Source organism: Pyxicephalus adspersus, chromosome 5 (assembly GCF_032062135.1).
Source record: "Pyxicephalus adspersus chromosome 5, UCB_Pads_2.0, whole genome shotgun sequence".
In the NCBI taxonomy this organism is placed as follows: Eukaryota; Metazoa; Chordata; class Amphibia; order Anura; family Pyxicephalidae; genus Pyxicephalus; species Pyxicephalus adspersus.
The window spans coordinates 142866712-142891667 of NC_092862.1; the positions used below are offsets into that span (position 1 = coordinate 142866712).

General features: G+C 41.7%; 2 protein-coding genes across 2 annotated transcripts; one reads left to right on the plus strand and one right to left on the minus strand.

Moving 5' to 3' along the window:
• Window positions 1-8652: 8652 nt before the first annotated feature.
• Window positions 8653-18878, plus strand: DNAJC19 (DnaJ heat shock protein family (Hsp40) member C19). The gene is made up of 6 exons (XM_072412980.1): window positions 8653-8768; window positions 9193-9244; window positions 11433-11506; window positions 13449-13525; window positions 15733-15803; window positions 18696-18878. Exons 1-6 carry the CDS (start codon window positions 8766-8768, stop codon window positions 18764-18766), a joined length of 348 nt encoding a protein of 115 aa, XP_072269081.1. The 5' UTR covers window positions 8653-8765; the 3' UTR covers window positions 18767-18878.
• On the minus strand, window positions 18782-24350 carry LOC140331723 (E3 ubiquitin/ISG15 ligase TRIM25-like). The gene has a single exon (XM_072412978.1). It carries the CDS (start codon window positions 24179-24181, stop codon window positions 22601-22603), a length of 1581 nt encoding a protein of 526 aa, XP_072269079.1. The 5' UTR covers window positions 24182-24350; the 3' UTR covers window positions 18782-22600.
• Between the last annotated feature and the right edge of the window lie 606 nt (window positions 24351-24956).

Genomic DNA, 24956 nt, shown 5'->3' on the forward strand with positions numbered 1-24956 from the left:
AACTCAGTGTCATGACAGACAGACAGCAAATGACAGACAGATACAGACAGTGACACAGGAGGTGGAGAGGACCCTGCCCAGAAGAGCTTACAATCTAGGAGGAAGGGGAAGTACCACACAATAGGAGGGAGATATGGAATGGTGGGAAGTAGTGAAGGTCTAAGAGACAGAAGAAGACGGGTAGGTGAGGTTGAAGCGTTGGGTTTTGAGGGCTCTATTAAATGAGCAGAAAGTAGGAGCAAGCTGAATAGGACGAGGAAGACCATTCCAGAGAGTGGGGAAAGCTCTAGAAAAGTCTTGGAGCCATGTATGGGAGGAGGTTATGAGTTAGGAAGTCATTAGTAGGTCATTGAGAGGGGGGAGAGAGCGGCTAGGGGGTATTTTTCTATGTATCAGGTCAGAAAGGTAAGTGGGACAAGAACTGTGGAGGAATTTGAAGGCAAAGCACTAAGGTGCTAAGGTGAAATGGAAGCCAATGAAGAGAACTACAAAGAGAGGCAGCAGAAGAGGAATGGTGGGAAGAATAGATAAGTCTGGCTGCAGCATTTCTCTGTATGGAGTTTGCATGGGTTTCCTCCCATATTCCAAACACATACAGTGAGGTTAATTGGCTTCCCCCCCAAATTCGCCCTGTATTAAAGACATATGACTATGGTAGGGACATTAGATTGTGAGCCTCTTAGAGGGACTATTAGTGACATGACTATGGACTTTGTACAGCGCTGTGTAATAGGTTGGCGCTATATACCGTATTTTTTATAAGACGCACTTTTTCTTCCCAAAACTGGGGGGGAAAAGTTGGTGCGTCTTATACGACAAATGTGTTAAAAATAATAATATAATTTACTCACCCGATACCCGATCCTGCGTGTGTCTCCTCTCCTCTCTGGCTGCAGCGTGTGTCTCCTCCTGGCTGCAATGCAGAGCGAAAGAAGCCGGCACAGCGCCCCCTGCTGATCCCTCCCCTAACTGACGTACAGTGGAAAAAAAGGTAAGAACAGCACAGAGTGATCAGAAGGGGAATTTGAATGGCAGAGTGATCAGAAGGGGAATTTGAATGGCAGAGTGATCAGAACGGGAATTTCAATGGCACATGAGTGATCAGAAGGGGAATACCTGTATGAATGCCACATGAGTGATCAGAAGGGGAATAATCTTTCAGAATCTTTTTTTTCTAGATTTTCCTCCTTTAAAATTGGGTGCGTCCTATATTCCACATTCCGCAAAATTGGGGGCGTCTTATACGGCAAAAAATATGGTAAATTCTATTGAATAATATGCAAAAAAATCAGATAAACAGCTCTGATTTTTTTTTGTTATATAAGGGACAGACATTTACCCATCTATGCACAGCCTATCACACAAATCCTAGAACGTTTTAAAGCAATCATCTGGACACTTTGATTTTCCAGGTAATAAATGATCATTCATGATGTATGCAAAATGCCGTGCTTGATGAGGAAGAAGATTGCATGTAAAAAAGACTTTCGGTCTTGAATCCAGTTTTTTAAAAAGGTTATTATTAATATTATTATTATTATTATTAATATTAAGCAGTTTTTATATAGCGCCAACATATTACGCAGCGCTGTACATTAAATGGGGGTTGCAAATGACAGACAGATACAGACAGTGACACAGGAGGAGGAGAGGACCCTGACCCAAAGAGCTTACAATCTAAGGGGAAATATCACACAATAGGAGTCAAAAGGAAAACATTTGGGATTTTCATGGAATCTCTATCTTGGAAAATACACCAAATCTGATTTATTGGCACAGAAGTGGCCCCATGGATGTATTCACTAATTGGGGCCACAGTAACACCCAATAAAGATTTTTTGGATAAAATCCCATTTTCTAGATTCTTCCTGCTATGTTTTCCACTTTAACTTTCTTCTATTGGGTTACTTCTTTCAGCTCCTCGGTGAATTGTGAGATTCATCAGTCAGTCTGTGGAAAACATTTAGCAGTCTCGGTCCAGATAGAATTGATGCATGTCACAGATTTCAGGCACTCAGCCTTTCTCATCAGTCCATCAATCTCCCTGTATGCAAAATTATTCTCAACTGTTACATTGTAGCGCAGAACATTTCACAAATTACACTTATGCCACACTGCCATCTACTGGCAGACTTTATATTACAATTGCAATTGCCCTGCATTCTGTTTGTTCTGCTGATTTATACAGCTCTGACATTTCTTCTACAGAGTAATAGAGAGAACATTGAGTCATTTATATCAGTCTTTATTTTATTAGGGCCTCATGCTCCAAACTCCACATTATAGAACTTCAGGAGTCATAGCATAAATTTGATTACTGGCCAATGGCCATTGAACAGCTATCATTACCTTTATTGTCAGCCTGTTGTAATAATATTGCCCCTTTTGTATTGGTGATCAAAAGATTTTTACTTATTTAAATTATCTCTTTGCATTGGTAATTAATATCCTATCCATTCTAATGAATTCAAATTAATTATAGGGCCCCTTTACTTTGCGTAGAAATGCCCTTACTTTGGGGTACACATGCAATTGTTATAAGCACTTCTGCCCATCCAGCATGTTCCTGTGGCATAGCGCCCCCTCCTCCTCAACTTGTAGTGCCCTGATTAATGTTCTTATGCTACCCATAACTTACCTTACCCTTATTTATATTATCAAATATGGCCCTGGAGTCACTGATCCAGCAGGAAATCTTGGGGAGACCTCACACTTAGGAAATCTTTGCACCAGAGGATCCCCACTAGAAATCATTTTAAAAGCTCAGCTTGGCAGTACCCATTACTGCCACTAGGGGTTATGAATAAAGGCCCCAAATTTTAAAGCAAAATAATTTTGCTGACCTCAGCACTTTGCTTGCTTTTTATCTCGAGTCAGCCAATCACAAACCAGGTGGCAACATTGCCTTGCAGGGTTTTATGGAGCCCAACCATAGCCATCCAAAGGTGTGGGTTCCCTCCAGAGACTACAGTCACATGTGAAGGCATAAGAGAAGATAGTGACATTTTGGTGCATGCCCCTGTATATGTGCAGTATAAAGCCAACGTAAATCTGAAACATTAGCACCTGCACAAGGTAAAGCAGTATAATCAGCACACATTCATTTCATAACCAGATATGGCTGCTGAGCAGGGAAGCCTGGGATCGGATACTCTGATCTTGATTTAATAAGGCTCTTCAAGATTGGAGGAGATAGACTATCATTGGTGAACCTGGGCGATCCACCAAACCTGGAATGTATTTCCTAAAATTGTTTACTATCATTTGGCAAATGTTTCAATCCTTCAGCACATCCATTCCAAGTTTACTGGATCACTCAGGTTTACCCATATGGACTATCATCTGCAGTCATGGACAGCTTTAATAAATCAGGACTGTTGTAATGGTCTCACTATGTGGATGTCATAGACCCCTCCTTGGCTCGTTCTGCATGTCTAAGCCCTGATAAAGGGGACCAAGGAAACCTTGGTATATAAATACAGTGATAAAAAAAAAAACAAAATCGGCTCTTTCATCCTAATTTATCTACTATGACCATAAAGGTGACATTCATCGGCTGATTACAATTTGCCTCGTGCACATTCACCCTAACCTAATGCATAAGTGAATGTCATTAGCACAAGTTGCCCCAAATAATGCACCAGCAACCTTACCAGAGATGCCATACCCCACAGTAATGAAATCTAAAGCTGGAGTTTCCCCTCAGAAACTCATATTGTCTCCTATATATCCCTTACTTATGTGTGATACTTCCCCCACTTAGATTGTAAGCTCTTCTGGTCAGGGTCCTCTCCTCCTGTGTCACTGTCTGTATCTGTCTGTCATTTGCAATCCCTATTTAATGTACAGCGCTGGGTAATATGTTGGCGCTATATAATAATAATATGCAGTATTCCATCCGCTATGCAGCTCCCAACCAATCACTGATGTCTTTTACTGACACACAAGCTGTTGATTCTCCATAATAAAAGATTGCAGGAATCTGATTGGTCCCCGAATCGCACCATTAGAGGACATTTGGCTAATTATTTTCAAGCCAACATCTTGCAGCCCCGTATGGGAGGCATTGCAATCATTACAAGTGAAACGGTTAGAATTAAAATAACAATTACTACAAATGGAAAATCATTAAAATAGGAAAAAATTAAATCTTACCTCCAGGCAAGCAGCTAAAACACAGATAATATACAGCTATGGGAACAGAAGGGTATTAGATAAAAGAGGGCCCCATGTGCACAGTATTCCAGCACTCCTATCAGTTGGGGCCCTGGAGAAGGTGGGGGCCACAATGCGAGAGCTAAGTGAATGTATTTCTTCCTATTAATTCCTGGACGCCATTTGGTAGGGCAGAAGACCTGCTGCAGATTGGAGGTCTTGTCCCTCCCCCAGCCTGTGATTGGGCAGTGAGTAATGAGCTTGATCCTCCATCACTCTGTTCTCTCCTCCTGCCAGCACAATCCTTTGTTAGCACCTTGCAGTGCAACCTTAGATTAGATATCCATTAGTCTGATAGATTGGAGCTTATTTGGGGTTTTGCACTCGCCAAGAGGACACCAATGTTGTGCAATCAAGAAAAAGATGGGAATGCTACTAAGAGTTGTTGTTTAGCTTTGCATAGATAAGGGTTCATTCACCTGTCAGCCTAACTTTTGCAGTTTCTGTCCCATTGTGGAGATTTCCCTTTATTTCCTGTCTCACAGACACAACAGGAAGTTGATTACTCTACAAAGAAATCAGAATTTTCCTCTTAGTGGTCACCAATGTGGGATTTACTCCCATCTCAACTGTATACATTTACGTTTCCCATTTCTTCCTGTCCCAGTGACATTTACCGCACATGGGCCAGGTAAATCTTTTCTTTGGAGTTCTAACCCTTCACCGTTTCCCCCAAAACTAAAACAAACCACAAACTATGAATAATTTTTCATTTTTAGGTGCATGCTTTGCTCATTTTATGTATGTGTGGTTCTGCTGCCCTCTAGTGTTCATGTATTGCATACTTTATACATTGATGTCACTGCCACCGTCTTGTATTATTATTATTATACAGTATTTATATAGCGCCAACATATTACGCAGCGCTGTGCATTAAATAGGGATTGCAAATGACAGACCGATACAGACAGTGACACAGGAGGAGGAAAGGCCCTGCCCAGAAGAGCTTACAATCTAAGAGGTGGAGGAAGCAGCTCACATTTATTTATTTTTTTGTGGATAGAACACTTTCAAAATTCATCTCCCTGTTACCTTAGGAGCTCAGTTTGCAATTAATTTAGTTATTCTTTATAATTTTTGACCAAATAATAATGATGATCTGGTTATTAAAGTACACAGCAGACAGCATAACCATTGGTTGGTGATTGTCAGCTGACCCCCATCAGACAACGGGAGTACTGCCCACTTTGTACATAAGTAAACATTGGGGAGATAGGTTGCTGATGTAAAAAGCAGGCAAAGTTCCCTTTCACTAATGGTTGTTAAAGGTGGTACCGCCAGTGTACCCTAGCATGAATTTACAAATGTTATGGAACATTCACTGACCCCAGAGGGGATGAATCCCAGGGCAAGTTTTTCTATTAAGTTTTATACAAGGGACTTTGATACTGGTGCTGCCCCTTGTGTTGATTTGTAGGTTTTGCATGCTGTGTACAAGGGACATTGAGATCAGTGTTGCCCCCTTGTGTTGATTTGTAGTTATTGCATGCTTTGTACAAGGGACATTGTTATCAAGGCTGTCCCCTTGTGTTGATTTGTAGTTATTGCATGCTTTGTACAATAGACATTAACGTAAGTGCTGTCCCCTTGTGTTAATTTGTAGTTATTACATGCATTGTACAAGGAACTGTGATAATGATCTTATCAATATTGGATAAAAGCTCACTCACATTTCTGCATACAACTTCTCTGCATTATCTTTGTCTCCAACACATAGGGGTCTATTTATCAATGTTTTCACCCAAGATTCATACATCATATATCCAAAGTTTACAGATTTTTCAAACTAAAGTGTGAATCTTAGGTAAAAACATTGCACTCTCCACATGCTCCTTTCTTTCCTTCAAGTGTTTTACAGAGCAGGGAATGGATAAAACATCAACCTGTCCCTTTAGGTGATTTTTCTTCACCTCCTGTCTCAAGACATAGCAGGAAGTGAGATCAAATCCTTCCAAAAAAAAGTTCAGTCCTCCCTTGGTTGTCATCAGAGAGTGCTTATTTCAATTCTCTATTGCTGTTCCGGATACAACTTAACATTTGAATGTCCAACCACTTACCTCAACAATGACAACTGATGCCAGGAATTTAATTATATCAAATAGGGACAGGTTTAAAAACAGATTCAACAATTTCGGACTTCCTGTCTGTGTGGTTATGTGGAGTATTATACTCTGATTGTATGAAAGGTTTTTTAATGCTATTTATCATTTTTGAAGGTTTCTTGCAGCTCTTTTATTGTGTTCTGCTGCCATCTAGTGGCTAAATCATTCTATAGCATTGGAAATAAAGTATATTTATTAGAAGAATCCAGCCACCCCCCAAAAAATTACTACTAAAATAACAAAATGCATCAAATGGTGCCATCAGCAAATTGTACATCCTCCTGTCTAGAGACATCTACAGCTCTCTGTTACTGATGCAACTTCCCTTCTTGGCCAATCACAGAAAGCTCTGTATTAATTGCATGGACAGTCAAGGGCCAAGGAGAGTAGGGTGTGTGTAAAGGAGCGTTTTATTGAATAAGAGCCAAGGTGCTCAATGTAGTAGCTGCAAGGATCCCTTGACCTCAGGAATTTTGGTGACCATACCGGGCACAGGAGCATTGCAATAAACATTGATATTGGTCAAGTTACATTTTATAGGCCTATTTCACCTCTTTTCGCCATCTGCTACAACTGGGAATTCCTTTCACTTTGGGGAGATCTCCTCGTTTCCTCCTTTTTTAGCCAGCAGGTGGTGCTTTGCTCATGGTGACATTTCTGTTTACAGAGCTCAATAACATAATAATAAAAAGTGTACCCAACAATTTCTCCTCTTTTGGAGGTAAGTCCATCTTCCCTGGAGCTCTATAAAAATGTGCTATTACAAAACTTGTAATACTGTACAGACCCTCATATCTACCCTTTCAAAAATTGAAATTGTTATTTTGCAAAGTTCTGTGTAACTCAGGGGTGTGGCAAGGTGCGTCTGTGTTTACAGGAGGGGTTGTCTGCAGAGGGGCATGGCAGAGTCTGTGAAACGCAGACGCGTCTCAGGATGTGTTTATGTAACCTAAAGGTGTGTCTGTGTAAATCCTAAGTGTTGGAGGGTGTATCTATGTAACTCAGGGGTGTGGCACACTATTTCTGTGTAACTCAGGGGCGTGGCATGGCAAGGGGCATCTAAGATACTCAGGGTTGTGGCAGGGCATATCCATATAACTTAGAGATGTTGGAGGGGGGGTCAAGGGTGTGGCAGACTGTGTCTGTGTAGTTCATGGGTGTGGCATGGCAGGAGGCGTCTGAGATACTCAGGAGTGTGTTAGGATGTGTTTGTGTAACTTATGAGTGTGTCTGTGTGCCTCAGGGGTGTAACTGGGTGTGGCTAACTCTGGGATGTGTCTGGGTGTGTCTGTGTAACTAACTGGTGTAGGAGGGGTTGTCTGTGTAACTTAGGGGCATGGCAGAGTCTGTGAAATTCGGGGGTGTGTCAGGATGTGTTTCTGTAACTCAGGTGTGTGGAAGACTGTGTCTGTGTAGCACATGGGTGTGGCGTGGAAGGAGGCATCTGAGATACCCAGGGTTGGGGCAGGGTGTGTCCATATAACTTAGAGATGTTTCTGTGTACCTCAGGGGTGTTGGAGGGTGTGTCTCTGCAACTCAGGGGTGTGGCAGGAAAGGAGTAATCTGAGATATTCAGGGTTGTGTCAGGCTGTGTTTGTGTAAATTATAGGTGTGCCTGTGTAACTCAGGGGTGTGGCTGGGTGTGGCTGTGTAACTCAGAGGTGTTGCTGGGTTTGGCTGTGTAACGCAGGGGTGTGGCAGACTGTGTCTGTGTAACTCAGGGGTGTGGCTGTGTAACTCAGAGGTGTGGCTGTGTAGCTCAGGGGTGTGGCTGGGTGTGGTTGGTTGTGTAACGGGTGTGTCAGTGTGTCTCTTTGTAGCTCAGGGGTGTGACAAGATGTGTCTGAGTAACTTAGGGGCATGGCAGGGTTGTGACCTTTGCCGTATACTTTGTGTTAGGATATGTTTCTCTCTTTTTAACAAATATTGTGCTCTCACTTTACTAAACCCACTGAGCTCTGTGACTTTGTTACTTTTGTATTAAACATAAAATAATAATTTGAAGTTTCTGTCTCTATCTCATAACTTCTTATTATATTTTTTAACTGACAGGATCACTTTAAAAGTTTTATTCCGCAGAATGTAGAATTGTACATTTGTCAATTTATATCTAAGACGAATAAAACTGGATTAAAAAAAATTCAAAAAAGAGGCAGCACTTCTGTTGCCGCCCCCTCCCTCCTCCGGGTCCACCCGCAGAATTCGCGCTGGTGATTGGCCGGGACACTTTCGCTCACAGTACGACCACGTGTTGAGTGTAGTAGGCGGGGTTTACACCGAGGAAGAATAGAGCTGAGCGTTTGTTGGGTGTAGAAGGCGTGGTTATGACGAGCAGGAACGGAAGTGACGTAGGGATTAGGGCGGAGCGGTCTGATATTCCCCAGGCTGGGGGTCAGGTGAAGACATTTGTTGGTATGAGGGTCACACATTAGCTCCCTTCCTGGCAATATGGTGAGTGCGGAGGGCTGGTCGTGTCACGTGACATTTAAAGGGTAAAATCACCACAATATGAGGCCACGTGTTCTTCAGGCAGGGCAGCCTTTAGGTACAGGGAAATGTGGGACCCCCCTGTCAGGTGACTTTGTTTTGCTGTCAGGGTACTGTTGTCATGGAGACAAAAAAACACTATCCTCACTTCCTGTTCTGGTGACAACTATAGCTTGGATTTCCATTTAGTCCCAACAATAGTAGTCACCCAGACAAATACAGTGTTGATGAACCATTGCCCCCCCCCCCCGTGGTTCTCCTGTCCACCTTCAGTGCACAGAGGCCTCCAGAACTGAGGGACCAATAGGAGATCAGCAAACAACTTCCTTATTATTATTTAAATTGTAATGATTTTTATTGCACTGACGGATTTCTGCTTCCTTTCCAGGCGAGTACTATGATAGCGGCCGGACTGACCCTCGCCGTTGCAGGGTTTGCTGGTAAGTGTGGGGTTGAAGGTCTGCCATGTGTTTGATCTGGATGCTCTCCCCCTCTTCCCCCTGCAAGTGATGCAATATGGGGGTCACATGGGAGGAAAAACAACAATGTGCGTCAGAGATTGATATCATTTGGAAATTGTATTGCTTGTTAAAGGTGACCTGTCATGGGAGAATGTCCTCTGGCCTCTTCCTAAAAATACCTGTGTACCCCCCAATACCCCCCTTGTTGCCCTGGCTTCAGCATGGTAAAGTGACACCATCCCTGTACATTTTTTGGAATAGGAATCTCGCAGCAACCTGAAAGTTGAACACTTTAAACATTTGTCATGTCCCTCTATGCAACAAATCCCAGCATGTGCAGCTCAGCATTGGTTGGCAGAATACCCGGCACATCCCAGCGTGCCCTGTGGGTGCCGGCACTGAATAAAATTCTAAGTTACAACGCCCCAGCCAATCAAGATGGAAATGGGGGCAGGGGAGTAGAAACTAGGTTTAGTTCTGCTGGAAGTTTAGAGAAATCCGCTTAAAAAGGAAATGAGGGCATCGCAGAGCCCTCGATCCCTCCGCTGTTCCCTTCGGTCAGGCGCCATTCGATGATTTCTGACTCGTCTTCCTACATCACCCAATCTTGCACAGCACAGGCATGAGAACATTGGGTGCCATTTCCTTCTAAAATTGTTGCATGCATGAGATTGGCATTTTTTTTTCTTTACATTGTGGAAAATAAAGCCCCTTCATGCTCGAGCTCAGAGTCCGAAGCTTCCTGGGATAGGTGGGCAGCACGGTTGGCTCAGTGGTTAGCACTCTGGCCTTTGCAGCGCTGTGTCCCAGGTTTAAATCTCGCCCAGGATACTATCTGCATGGAGTTTGCAGGTTCTCCCCGTGTTTGTGTGGGTTTCCTTTGGGTACTCCGGTTTCCTCCCCCATTCCAAAAACATGCAGTTAGGTTAGTTGGCTTCCCCCCAAAAATTGACCTTAGACTGTAATGACATATGACTATGGTAGGGACATTAGATTGTGAGCTCCTTTAAGGGACAGCTAGTCACATGACTATAGACTTTGTACAGCCCTGCGTAATATGTTGGTGCTATAGTAATACTTGATAATATGTGACGTTGGTATCCCAGGAGGGTGCAAGTTTCCATTTCATCTTTTTCGCCATATTAGTAACAACAGAATAGGAGGGGCTTCCCCTTCAAATTAAAATATAAAAAAAACCTAAAAGGGTCCGCCATTTATATAATGTTAAATATGTCCTGATAGGTTCACTTTAAAAGCACATTTCATAAATTAGGAGCAAGCAACAATGTGGCCTGGAGCCACTAGCCACCAGCTGTGTATACAGCCCCCACCCCCCAGTCATTTAAGCTTTTTTTCCCTGTAAACCCCACACACTATTTTTGGACATTTAATAGCAATTCACCCCTCTTATCCCTGAGCCTTCATCATCTCACCAAATAGAACCCACAGGGTGCTGCAACTGACGGAGTGTTGAGGCCGATTCAGGAAAGAGAACATCAGAGAAACAAGCTTTCAGAAGTGAGGGATTAGTAAATAGACTCAGTTCAGCTGTAAATGAGCTGCCTGCACCCCAAAACTTGGACCTGCACCATTTTTGTTATTGCAGCACACCACAACACACAGCTGTGTTCCCTTAGTATGTTGGGGATGCCATTGCAAAACAGTTTCCCAGCCAGGGTTCCTCCAGAGGTTGCAGGGGGTCCCTTGAGCAATGAGCAGTTTGCACCTCTCAGGTCAGTATAAGTGACCCCAATGATCTTTTTGGCTATCTGTAAGGGTGACATTCTTCCCAATGGTCAGCAATGTAAGAGGAATTCTTCCCACTGACCCCCACACTAATATACTGTGAGCTGTGTATATATTAATTATAGAAAGAGTTCCCTAAAGACCTGAAAATGATTTCAAGGGTTCCTCCATGTTACAAAGGTTGGGAAATACTGCAATCAATTACTTCCAATGAAACCCGAGGATCTGGAAGATTCTCCACCAGGGAATGTCAGATTCACTGCTTTATAAACAGACCCCCAATATTTGTGCATTGCTCTGCACCCCATAATCGTAATTGAACCTTTTATTATTTCATACTGACCATCATATTATAATAACTCCAGAAACAACACGCAAATCAATAACCAGAAACTTATTTTTAAACTTTTTTGTTTTTCAGGTCGTTATGTTTTGCAAGCTTTCAAACACCTGGAGCCTCAGGTGAAGCAAGCGATACAGACCCTGCCGACGTCGGTAAGAAAGATAATTTTGAAGAAGAGCTGTTGTGGTTTTTGACATTTTTATTATTTTAGGCTTTTTTATGCTTATACACTTTTAGCCTCAGTTACTATACATACTTAAAACTACATTACACCATATGAACTGTGGGGAGTTGTTTCATAGTTTCTGCACTCACCGTTGAAGAAACATTATTGTGGGCCAATCAAATCTTGGTTTGCACAGTGCAGTCTGTCTAACAACACCACACTTGCAGGAAGGAAGTGCTTAGAAATGATGTAATTTAGTCCTTATACAGTGTCCCCCCAGCACCTTTTATCTGGGTGTACCCCCCATCACTTTCCAGTAACCCCCTCCTGTGGGTCACAATATAGGGAGTATTAGACAATTCCCACCAAGCTTAAAAAAATTCTGGGGGAACACTGCTATACCTTTTAAGATGGGGTTACCATTACTTTTTCAAGGGTATAAAGATGTCAAAAATGAAGGTAGCCCATATAAATGTAAAGCTTTTTGGGTTTTTTTGGTTTTGCCTAACTTGCTTTACTGCATCTATTTTGGCTTAGGTGAGCTGTAACAAATTTGTAGGTTTATTGCCTTCCCAAAATTGGCCTAGGACTATGGTACTCATATGACTACAGTAGATTAATATTAAACAGGATTTATATAGCACCAACATATTACGCAGCGCTGTACAATAAATAGGGGTTGCAAATGACAGACAGATACAGACAGTGACACAGGAGGAGGAGAGGATCCTGCCCCGAAGAGCTTACAATCTAGCAGGTGAGGGAAGTAGTACACAATAGGAGAGGGGATATAAAGAGATGGGTAAGTAAGGGGCAGAAGAAGACAGGTAGGTGAGGTTGAAACGTTGGGTTTGAGTGCTCTTTTAAATGAGCAGAAAGTTGGAGCAAGCCAAATAGGATGAGGAAGACCATTCCAGAGAGCCAGGGCAGCTCTAGAAAAGTCTTGGAGCCGTGCGTGTGATTGAGGTTATGAGTGAGGAAGTCATTAGTAGGTCATTGGAGGAGAGAAAAGAGTGGCTAGGGGGGTATTTTTCTGTGAACTGTGAAGGGATTTGAAGGTAAAGCACAGGAGATTAATTTGATTCTAAAGTGAAATGGAAGACAATAAAGAGAACTACAAATAAAGGCAGCGGATGAAAAGATGTCAGCACACTATAAATGCAGACATAAAAACGCCCAATAGCAAATCTGTGAACTAATAAACTACCCTGACAATTCCTGGACTGTGAGCTCCCTCTAGTGATCAGGTATATAACTGCAGTTGCTCTGTATAAAGTAGATGTCCAGAAAACAATGTTTAGCCATAGCCGGCTATTCCCAGCTCTGCTCTGAACACAAATCCTGCCTATTGGCAGAAGTCATGAGACTCAATCCTATTATAACTGGAAAAGCTATTTTCTTTTAAGAAGTATTACCGGTAAATTGTTTAAGGATTTGGGTCCATTAGGAACCTAATTAGACCTGAAAGCTATTATTGCAAACATGCTTTGCAAAATCTCGTTTTTGTTTTACTACTTTAAAGTGTAACTATGAACAAGTCGCCAGTAACATTTTTTGTTTTTCTGAATTCCCCTCTAATAGTTTTATTTCCTGGTAATCCTGCCAGTAGATCCATTATTTTTCAGCTTCATGAAATCTGCGCAGCATAGGGGTAGTTACAGCTGTGGGCTAATATTAAAGTGGGGAAATAACGAATGTGCTGGCCTGAGTACTCAGAAAAACAAAAACTGTCATGTTGATGCTGCTAGCGGACTGCAGCATATACAATACAATATAATAATTTGCCTATAGATTTATCACACCACACACATCAGGGTTTACATGGCTTCTTTCCTTTTCTGTATTTCTTCCGTGATTCTCTTTTTGTGTTTATTTGAAGCAATTTTGCTGTAAGTTCTTACTGACTAATTTTTTTTTTCCCCTTTCAGGCATTTGCCGGTTATTACAGAGGAGGCTTTGAACCCAAAATGACTAAAAGGGAAGCAGCGCTGGTGTTAGGCGTCAGGTGAGGGCCGAGAGCTGCATCATCAATCATAGGAATTATCTTATTGATGTGTGTTATCTAATTGTTATCACCAAGTGTTTAGAATTTAATGAAAACTACAACCAATGTACTGACATAGGTAAGACTGGGGATTGAGTAAGGCTGCATACACATGCGTAATAATTGTCGTTGTAAAGGATCTTTCTCAATCTTTTATAACAATAAAAGACTGAACAGTGCATGAACAAGCTTTGCACATACAGCACTGTTCTACTCTATAGAGGGAGGGGGAACGCCTAAACGGCACCCCGCTGTTCTCTCTCCTCTTCACTTTCATTACGATTGTTCCTCGTCTGTGGATCCGCAAGGATAGTCGTGCGGACAATGAGTGCTGTACACGCCAGATTCTCGTCCAATATCAACCATAAGACAATTATTAGAATCATCTGACGTGTGTACGTAGCCTAACCGGTGCCGGTTTTCAGATGTGTTTTGCTTGATTGGGATAAATTGCTGTTTTGTAGTTAACTTCATCATCCTCCGATCAGAGTGTTTATTAAAAGGAATGTGATCCTAAAGCGGAACTAAACTAAAAAAAAAAAAAAAAAAAAATTACATTTACTTTTACTGCAAAGACCTTGATCCCTTCTGAGCTTTCCGGGTGCCACTGTCATCCTGTAATCCGCCTTTGTCCCGGGTGCTGCCATCTTCGTGTGTTGTCTTTTCTTCTTCTGGCTACGTCACCCAATCTCACAATGCACAGCCTGAGATCAGGTGATGTAGCCTGCTGTAAGTGGGAGGAAAAGAAGAGTGCCGATCTCGCTGCATAATTTTTTCCCATAGCAGAAAAAAGCCCCTTCGCATGTCCGATCTTGGGCATGCACAGAAGGAGCAGCCAGCCTCCTGGGATATGTGACATAGGTAACCCAGGAGGCTTTGCACTCCTATTCAGTCTTTACTGCTGTGACAGCTGTTTTAAAAAAAAAAAAAAAAAAAAAAGATAATTTTTACTTTATATGAAAAGGTTATCAAACTATTTATGTAAAAAAGTTTGGGTCGGCTTAAAGCTTCACTCCAGCTACAAACCCATCTTTAGTATTTTACTATTTAAAGCAGAACTAAACACGCACGCCTCGCCTATCCCCAATCCATTGCAAGGAACCGCCATCTTTCCTTTCAATCCTCAGCCATCCTTATTGGCCAGAATGACGTAACTCCCAAGCAAATGCGCAGAAGTTCATTCATTCCCGATAAGGGGAAGAGAAGCCCGGATTGACAAATTTCCCTTGCAACCTTCGCTGAGCATGAAGTCTCTGCAAAGTTGACCTTGTAAAAATCTGATAAAGACTATAAGGGAATCCTTGCAAATGTGCTTTTTATATCCATCTCTTTGCAGAAGGATACGCTGCCAGTTATTCCTTCTTCTCTCTTCGCTGTTATTTTGGAGGTTGGAGGAGGTAATAGAATGAGGAGAGGGTGACCTAGTTTACATCGCCTGTCGCACTTCTTCTCTGCCAGCTAAGAGATTAGAAAATCTGGTAATTCCTAAAACAAATAAAATTGAAGCTGAATTCGAGACTATAAATTCCAAAGCTTAAATATTTATATTTTCCTGCAAAGGGTTTTTGTATTTCTGATCTTGAGGGTTGCACAGCTCTGCCTGGCTGGGGGCCTTATTTTTTCCTTTGACACAATAATGCAGTCATCTTCCTACCTTCCTGATAGCACAGTAAGGAGCAGCAACAGACTTATAATATCATCTCTCGGCACCCGTCAGTATGTTCTGTGTTCCTTCACATGTTCATGCACTGCACCTAATTGGCCCTTAATGCTGCCATTCCCTATATACAGGGATTACAGTAATCTTATTCAGATAATAATTGCTTTTTAAATATGTATATATTTTTAAATGAATGCATAAATTACACTTTTTAAATTATATATCAGTTTGGATTTTGACTATAAATTCATCACATTATGTTCTCAAAAGCCCCCTTTTAGATGGGCGCACCACCCAGCATATTTCAGTAACCACCCTGGGGTTTTGTGGTTACCGAAAAGTTGGGTTGCCGATGCAATGCAAATAGACGCAAACATTAAGCCTTGTACAACGCAGTGCCCTGATACCTAATGTACTCTATATGCCATTAAAACATGTACGGCGGTTTATCTTTCTTTGTCATTTATATAAAAATGAATAATAATTATCTACATTTGTTTTTTTACAGCCCAACTGCAAATAAAACAAAGATAAGAGAAGCTCACAGACGGATTATGCTGCTAAACCATCCTGACAAAGGTAAAGAATTGTCTTCTGTTGGTGTAAAATCCCAAAGTTTACATGGCCTCTCTGATTGGCTGAACAGAGGACAGCCCACAATGAAGTTATATGTTCTCTCCTTTTCCCTTGGATGTGATGTTAATTCGCTTGGGTTCAGCTGCAATAATATGTTCCTTGTATTCAGCCTGGAATTCTGAGAATTTCTGGTAACCCTACATAAAAAAAAAAAATATTGCTAAGCCAAAATTGAGAAATGTAGGAAGACAAAAAAAGATTTCTCAAGGGCCAATAGGTATGTGTACCAAAATAATCTAATTGTCAAAGTTATAGTGCAAAATACACAATAGAATATTCATAAATCAAGCTAGTACAACATTTGTGCAATAATCAAATAAATATTTAGTGAAACAATAATGGTCAAAAAATGACCAGAAAACATGGTCTTGCTAAACAAATTTGTACAGAAGCTAAGTACAATTGGGTCTCTAGAACCCGACGCGGTTTGCCTCTTGAGTTTCCTAAGTAGTTATGGAGACCAGTATATACACTACATAATGAACAAAGTAAGTAATCGTGAGAACACAATCCATAATATGGGTAATAAGTAACAGAAAGTACACAAAACAAACCGATTTTTTAAAAAAAAGATATACAGGGTTTCTCAAAAGTCACTATACACACTTTATGAATTCCTAAAATTTACACAAGAAACTGAGTTTATTCATATTTTTAGCATCATCAAAGGACTTGTTGCCGTTTTACTTGCTAGGCTTGTGTTCAAATGCCTTGAAGATTAGTTGTTTACCTCCTCATGAGTGCCTCCATTTTCAAAAATGTTGAGCCAAACCCCTCCAATGTTTTTCAGCATCTTTTCCCCGACCTTGCTGCAGGCCATGCAAATTCTTTCCTCCAGCTGTGACAGGTTATGGGGCTTAGTGGCATACACTTTGCTTTTCATATAGCCTGACAGAAAAAGTCACAAGGTGTAATGTCAGGGGAGTGTGGAGCCCATTTGGGGGAAACCCATACGACCGATCCATTGGTCAGGAAACTTGATGTTCAGGAAATCTCTGTCTAACCTGGCAAAGTGGGGAGGGGGTACACATTAGCAAGGTCACTCCTCTCCTTAAGTTGTGGCAGAGCAATCTCCTGCAGCATCTCCAGGTAATTTTTCCCTGTAACCGTGGTCATGTTATCGGATGCATTGCAGAAGAAAAATGGTCCAATTAGCCCGGTGCTAGACATTGCACATCAAACCACCAGCTTTGGATAAGCTCGTTCCAGCTCAAGAATTTCTGCTGGGTTTGATTTTCCCCAAAATCCTGACCAAAGAGATAAAAAATAGACTCGTCGCTGAACCATAAGTTTTCAAAAAGCTGAAGGTGGTTTTGGTAATGGTGTAGGGGTGATTTAAAGAAACGTGAGAATCATTATCTTCCGCTTGAAGTTTTGAACAACCTTTACAAGTCTTTAGGGGTTATGCTTTATCACCCTCCCAAAGCATCCGCTCAGTCGAGCTTTTGTTGATGCTGAGTTCCAGTGCAGCCCTCCTGGACTTTCCTTGCTCCAAGAGTTTGGTGTTTTCATCGGTGGTGGTAGTAGCCGGCCTTCTGCTGTGTGGTTTGTCAAGAACAGATCCTTTTTCCAGAAACTTGTCATGGATAGTGTAAATTGTGCGACTGCCATAAAGCTTTTCAAACTCGGATTAAACTGCAGTTGAGAACTGAAAAACTCCTTGCCAAGCAGCAATTTTGCAACGCTGCTCCAATGTCAATAGTTAGTGAGCCATAGTTAAGGGAATGATATGCTTACATACGTTGACATATGCTGATGGCCTCAAGTCACTCTGAATGATACCTGGAATAAAATAGAAAAAAGGAAGTGTGTACTGACTTTTGGGACACCATGTATATGTATAATGTGACTAGAATATATAGGGGGAGCGGGAGCAACTCAAATGTCAAAAAAAGAATGCAAAATATAAAGAGGTATAAATGGTAAATAATATAAATTAAGGTAAATGAATAGTCTATGTGATAGTCATAGGTAGAGAATGATTATTATATAATGATTTATTTAATTTTTTACTCAAGGGGACGCCACCTCTAGAACTAATGAAGGGTTTACCATATCTCATCTCAGTTACCGTCCTCAGTCCGAAATTGTTTTTATTTTAGACCCCCCCACTGTACTCGATATGAGCAGATTGAATGCAAACTGTGCTCAGTCTGAACTCAGGACAGAAAGGTCAACTGATAATGTGTGGCTGCAAGTTACTGCTACACCATTATAAGTACAGTGGCTGCAGTAAATGGGGTAAAACAAATGTAAAATTGTCAGTTAAAGTTTTGTTAAAGACTTCTCTATCACAGCTCTGCCAATACCGCATGATGGATTTATGCAGTTGTGTAGGTCTGTTTGATGTTGAAACCTACTTAGAGGAAATAGAAAAATTGGTTTCCTTGGCTGCAATAAAAATGAGTGCTGAGTCTCCAAATTAGAAGTCAGAAATGGCAGCTTGAGTATTTCCTTCTGCAAACGTGACAGGTGCTCTTCATGGGACCCTTCCCCAACTTCCCCATTGCTGCTTGCCTTTGTTGCTCACTTCGCCCACCCTTGGATATACCCTGTATGTTCATTAATATGGAGCCATGTGACCTTCTACCCTTTCTCCCACAATGGCAGTGCAGGACACCCAAATTATCGATTTTCCAAGACCCAAAAATTGTCATGTGGGGACGCAGAAAAAAAAGTGTAGCTCTGTGTTAGCCATTGTCACACTTTACTTGGGACTCCGGCAGGCAGGGGGGGTGGTAGAGGGTCACAGGGAGCCTTTTTATGCTATGAATCAACACATTCAACCATATCTAATAACCACTCATTACAGTATCTCATTTGCTATCTTTACAGGCGGATCTCCATATATCGCAGCCAAGATTAATGAAGCTAAGGACCTGCTGGATGGACAGGCTAAGAAATAGCTGACCTTTCTGGACTTTCTTTTTTTCAGCACTCTTTATAATCAATAACTTGAAGAAAGTGATCTCGGTTTGTGGGAAATCTTTATTAATAAATCAACCGAATTCCACATTTCTATGGCGTTCCTCTTCATTTTATGGTGGAAGATTTCAAATTCCTATTAGTAATGTCATGTTCATTTTACACAACCCAGGGAAATAAAAATCTCCAAGAAGCCAAATTTATAGAATGTTTATTGATGTGTATAAAATGTTCCACAAAGTCTTATCACCCTGTGAAAAATAATATTGGAGCTCCGGTGCCTCTGTTGGGAACACTGTGTGGTCAAGTTTGTAGATATCTGACTATAAATACTTTAAGAGCTTATTGGATCTCCAATTCTCAACTTTAGGCTTTGAGATGGAATTGACTCAATACAGTGTACATGGCAGTTGTTATTTTTTTCCTTATTCTACTTTCTGTTGTAACTGAGCTGAAGTTGAAGGAAAATTACAGCAAGCAAACGTGTCTGCCCTGAGTATACATTTGAATACAAACTGCTCTAAAGGTTATAAAACATACGCACATAGTTCAGATTATTTACATTATGATAATCATATCTATGTGAAGAATTAAGATGCCGCTGCCCTTTAATCTGCTGTTCTGTTGCTGAAAAACATTTAGGGCTGAAGTTACTTTTAATCGAACCGGATCAAATGTCCCTCCGTGCAAGCCGTACTTTATCTGTCCTTGACCCTGCAACTGGAGTGCTATACCAATGCCATACATAGGACGTGTGAGTGTATAGAATGGTCAGCTACCGTCCCTCAGGTGTAGAGGAACAACAAGTTCCAGCATGCTTTGTTAGCAGATCTGTAGTTGATCTTCTGCAGCTAAAAAGTAAAAATTTATCTTACAACAAACTATCAAACGACTTTTGGGGTCCATGTTCCCCTACATTCAATCTGCTGTCTTTCCAGTGTTAACAGGTTGCACAGCACCACCTCCATAGCATTTGGTGGAACAAAATTGGGAACCCAGAGCCACCCACCCATTCATACACCATCAATAAAAACCATGCCAGGGGTTCTAATCCTTTCCTACTGCATGCAAAGCTAAGAAAATGTCTGGCTGCAGATACTCATTTGTCTTTCTAGTTTGCTGCACAGCAGGATGTTAAAGCAGCAAGAGCAGACCTGATAAAGGGAAGACAACCCCGGGAAATATATTCCCTGGATTATCAAAATGCCTCCGGAAATCTGGAAGTATTTTTTTTCCACTATTGTGGAAATTGCTGAACCAGGGTTTATAAGAATTTTTTGTGCCTTCCTCTGGATCAGCTATGTTCATAGGTTTTATCTGGGATATGTTTATTTTCATAGTGGTTGAACATGATGGATTTATGTCACTTTTCATCCAATGTAAATATAAGGTACCTAAACTTACATAATAAGTACTTAGGGGTAGGTGGCCTTACTTGGGGAGAGCCCTCTGCATGCAGTATGGGAGGATTAGAGCCCTGTTGTCTGTTCCCCATTGTGAGATCTGTCCCCAGCTCCTGTGGGGTGACCAGTAATTGGACGTCCTCTATAATTTTATTTATTTGTTCTTTATGTACACAGTCTGTAATATTTGCTTAGAAAAATAATTCCTTCATATTTACAATTTTATCATTTAGGATATTTGTTCCTTAGTGAAAACACCCTGAAATTCTGAGTAATATAAACATTGTAGGTAATACACCAACATATAAACACTTCCTGCCAGCAACAGCAAAGCAGTCATTGCCATAATTGTGCTCAAACTCTGCCCTGGAATAAAACCTGGCATTGCTTACTGAAAAGAATACTGTATATCCAGAGGTGCCAAAAGTGCTGGCATTTATGTAAGGCAGTGCAGAGTATTTCAGGGGGAAAATGCTGGAAAGGGGAAGGAGCAGAGACCCCCACCAGAGCAGAGTATTTCAGGAGAGGAGAGTTATAGAGGAAGGAGCAGAGTCCTCCAGCAGGCAGAGTATTTCAGGAGAGGAGAGTTATAGAGGAAGGAGCAGAGTCCCCCAGAGTATTGTGCTTCGAGTACCGTGGGGAGGATACCTGTAGTTGCCCTTATACTACAGAATGTAATGTGTTTCTGCACAGATTACTACATAAACATATTCATGCAAAATTATAATAAATTATACTGAAGATGCAGAAAAAAAACAAATCTACACAGAAATTAATCTAACCCTAATGTGAAGCAAATGTGTGGATTGTACTGGGGAAACAAATGATCAGCACACATGGCAGGAAACACATTACATGCTGAACAGATTTGTATTGTGCTACTTGTATGAACATGTAATATTCTGTCATCACAAGCTGTGCAATGGGAAGATTCCTGTTATAATATAGATTTCAGATCATTCAACAAATCTCCTGCCCCGAGTCCTCCAGCAGAGTATTTCAGTAATAGGAGAGTTAGATGAAGGAGCAGATCCCCCTCTTTCCTGCAGTTTATTGATCTCTGCTGGAGTCAGGCAAAGACAAACCTAATAAACCATTTGGTGTATGAGTTGCAGTATATATTCACACATTTAAGCTGCAGTGAGGTGAATATTACAATGGTTCTGAATGCATTTAGGAGATTAGGTCCCCCACATGTGGAATGGGGTGCTGCTGGGGACTCCTTGGCCTCCCTTATTAACCCTGATCAGCCCTAATTAAAGACATACTGCTGCTTTTTTTCAGGCTCACATAATAAAATGCACAAAATAAAATATTGTTATTCATTAGCAAATACTGTTGCCATGCATTGTACAAGAAATTTAAAAGAATGAAGGATGTAAAAGAACAAATACTTTCATGTACAGTTTTTTTTTCTAAAAGCTAATACTGATCAAAACTTTTTTTTTACCTAAAACATTAAAACAAACTTTTATCAAAAAAGAAAGTTTGTCCTCTAAGAAAAAAAAAACATACCTTTGTTATCTTAATGAAAAATCTCATGAATAATGAGGCCTATGGTGGATATATAAAAGTTTGGGGGTCCATAAGGGATATCAATGTGCAAGAGCTGAGCTACTGCATGCCTATTATTATAGTTTAACATTTACAAAGCAGGGAATCTGACATTCATTGAAAAATTTCCTGGTGGGGAATAAATTACTCCCATTGAAACACATGGATTTGGACGATCCCGCACCTAGAATGTTTTACTAAAAGTCACATTCACCGCTTTGTAAATAGAAGCCTTAATAGTAAAATTTCTGCAGCCCAGTCATGACCGGTTCTCTTTAGCTCTAGACAGATACATTTCCAATACCTAAACTTCAAATGGACTTTTTCCAAGGAGATTGTTAGAAAAATCTAGTGTTTGTATAGCTGTCCCATGGCATGGTTTGGTGATCCGCCATTGCTAAGTGTCAGTCACTCCTCCATAGGACAGTGCTATGCCTATACAGCTTATTCTTTCCCAGAACTGAGTGTCTGTATAATGCCTAACAATGGCTTGTGATACAATATGGTACAAAGATCTATACAGATATCAAAAGATTTATATTTAAGTCATTGGGAAACTAAAGATAGAGAATATTAAATTATATAGTTTTTAAAATGTTTTATAAAAATCATTTTTTTTCAACCTTTGCCTGTCCAGCATGCACAGGGGAAGCAGCCATATTGTAGGACAGACCTATAATTGGTCAATAGATTTGTAAGGAACTAATAATTACTTTGGCATGAGGATTAAAGTACCTCATGGTACGGTCAGACCCCTGGTCCCCGAAGCAATGATTGGCTGAAGTCTCGTGCACACTAGTCAAGCTCCGCCCCTGCTTTCCATAAATAGTGCTTAGAATACATTACATGGCTGAAGTTCTAGCTCCTTATTCTGATCCATGAATGGTTATAAACACAGAACGCAGCATGGAGGGGCTCTGTGAAGTGGGCAATGAAGGTGTGTAAGTGCCTGATTGTGTCACTAAGCTGGTAAAAGGAAAGCCGCCCAGCCTCGTAATCCAGGTATATCCCAAGTCTTTGCACAGCCGATTCCAGGTATAAGGGGTTTATCTTCGAGTCGTGGATGGCTGAGTGCGTTTTATCGGACATACGCAGGCACCACGATTTCTTGTTATAACCGGTCACAGCACGATCCCCTTTCCGTTCTATGCTGGGATAGGCCAGGCCAACCATCCAATAACCGGACTCGCTGGTCTCCACTTCCCAGTAATTCTGCCCTGTTGTGAAAATGCGAGTGCTTAGAATGTGATAGTTCACAAACCTCTCTGGCGTCTTGGGGCGACACTGCTTTGTCTCTGACCAGGAAGCCATTTTTAAATTCCGTGACACGGCCACATAGTCCCCGGCCGTGTTCACATCCAGGAGCATATCCGAAGCCACTTGCATGTTGAAGCCATGTTTTGACTTTAGACCGTTGACTATGTCCTTCAAAGCTGCATGTAGGATCACCGAGATCAGGCCTTCATCAAGGTCGCAGACGGGGTGAACTTTTTTGTCGTCCCTCTTCCTATCTTCCTGTTCGCCTTCCTCGGAATCGTATCCGGCGGTATCTTTTCCTTGTAGGACGGCCAATGGGTCGGTGATGTTGCACAGCTCCTCGATTTGGTGCATCTTCATGGTCAGCTCCTCTTTCTCAACCTCCAGCTGTTGGATGAGGTCGGACACGTGTTGGGAGACCTGCTCTTCTTGGCTGGTGATCTCCTTCAGGACCCTCTTCTCCAATACCTCCAATTGTTCCCGCATTTCCAAAAACAACAGGTTGACCCGTTTGGTTAGGGCAGCCGCATTCTCTTCCACTTTTTGCCTGTGCTCTTGCAAACTCTGGACCCTTTTCTCCGTCTCTACAGCCTTTGATGTCAACCTGGTCATCACCAGCTTCAGCTTCTCCTTCTTTTTCTTGGAGGCTTCATAGAGAAGGGCCACTTGGTGCCCACGATGGTCTCCAAAGGCGCAGCAGGACACGCAGATGCAGGTAGAGTCCTCAGGGCAGTAATACTCTAAGAGCTTCTTGTGTGTGGGACATTTTCTGTTCTCCAGGGAAGTAGTGGGTTCAGTCAAGGTGTGCTCCACCAATTTGCTGTGTGCCTGGAGGTGAACGTCACATAGCGAAGTCTCACATTGTAGACAAGTCTTGACCGCTGCCATAGGAGAGTGGACGCAATAGGTGCAGAATATCCCAGCTTGCTCCTGGACCGGTCGTGAGGACAGAAAGCACTCAACAATGTTACAGAGCTTCATGTTCTTCTGCAGTGGAGGTCGAACCTGAAATTCTGCCCTGCATTCGGGACAGGTGAAGAGTCCATTTCCTTCCTGGGTGTCCAGGACCCGGCTGATGCAGACCCGGCAAAAGTTGTGCCCGCAGTTCAGCATGGCAGGATCTGTATAGATACTCAGGCAAATGGAACAATTCAGCTCCTCTTTCAGCTCTGTTGAAGCCATTCTAATGAAAATCAGCAGCAGATGAAGCCAGCAATAGCCTTGGCGGAAGCCCTTATCCCTCCTGGTCTGTAGCTCCTGGCTGTGCAGGGATATCTTCCCAGAGAGAAGCAGGTAACTGTACTGCAGAATAGAGAAGAGTTTTTCTGCCCAGTCCCTGGCACAAGCCTGAACTGTGCATGAACTCCCAATAGAGGAGCTTGTCTCAGTGCCTGCAAAAGTGTGCAAGGCCAACTGTGATTGGTCAATGTGTTGATATGCAGGAGGAAGTCTGCAAGAATCGTGTAACTTGGGAGAATTGGGAGTGTAGGTTTATTACAGTGCTTTAAAGTGGAACTAACAATGGAAATGTGTTTCCAAGGATATAGCAGGCACAATGTTACATAACTTCTGTTATTACCATTAAGGTTAGCAGGCAGCCAGAGCTTTCATTCTGCATCAAGCTGAAATGTGAATGTGCTGAGAAATGCACAAATCATACATACAGGATATAATAGTCATGGGGAAGAGAGAATAAATAAATATGGAAAGCTGCTTTGGGGAAAGACAAGGGAAAAAAGAGAGAGAGAGAAAAAGGGAAGGAGGAGAAAAAGAAAGCAGGGAAGAGGGGAAAGAGAGAAAAGGAAGAAAGGAAGGAAGGAAAAAGAAGGAAGGAAAGAAAGAAAGAGAGAAAGAAAAGAGGGAAGGAAAGAAAGAAAGAGAAAAAGAAGGAAGGAAAGAAAGAAAGGAAGGAAAGAAAGAAAGAAAAAAAAGAAGGAAAGAAAAAGAAGGAAGGAAG

Coding starts and splice junctions, on each gene's coding strand:
- DNAJC19 (XM_072412980.1), top strand. Junction 9,245..11,432: donor CGCCGTTGCAGGGTTTGCTG/GTAAGTGTGGGG, acceptor TTTGTTTTTCAG/GTCGTTATGTTTTGCAAGCT. Junction 11,507..13,448: donor TACAGACCCTGCCGACGTCG/GTAAGAAAGATA, acceptor TTCCCCTTTCAG/GCATTTGCCGGTTATTACAG.
- LOC140331723 (XM_072412978.1), bottom strand. CDS start 24,181: ATGGCTTCAACAGAGCTGAAAGAGGAGCTGAATTGTTCCATTTGCCTG.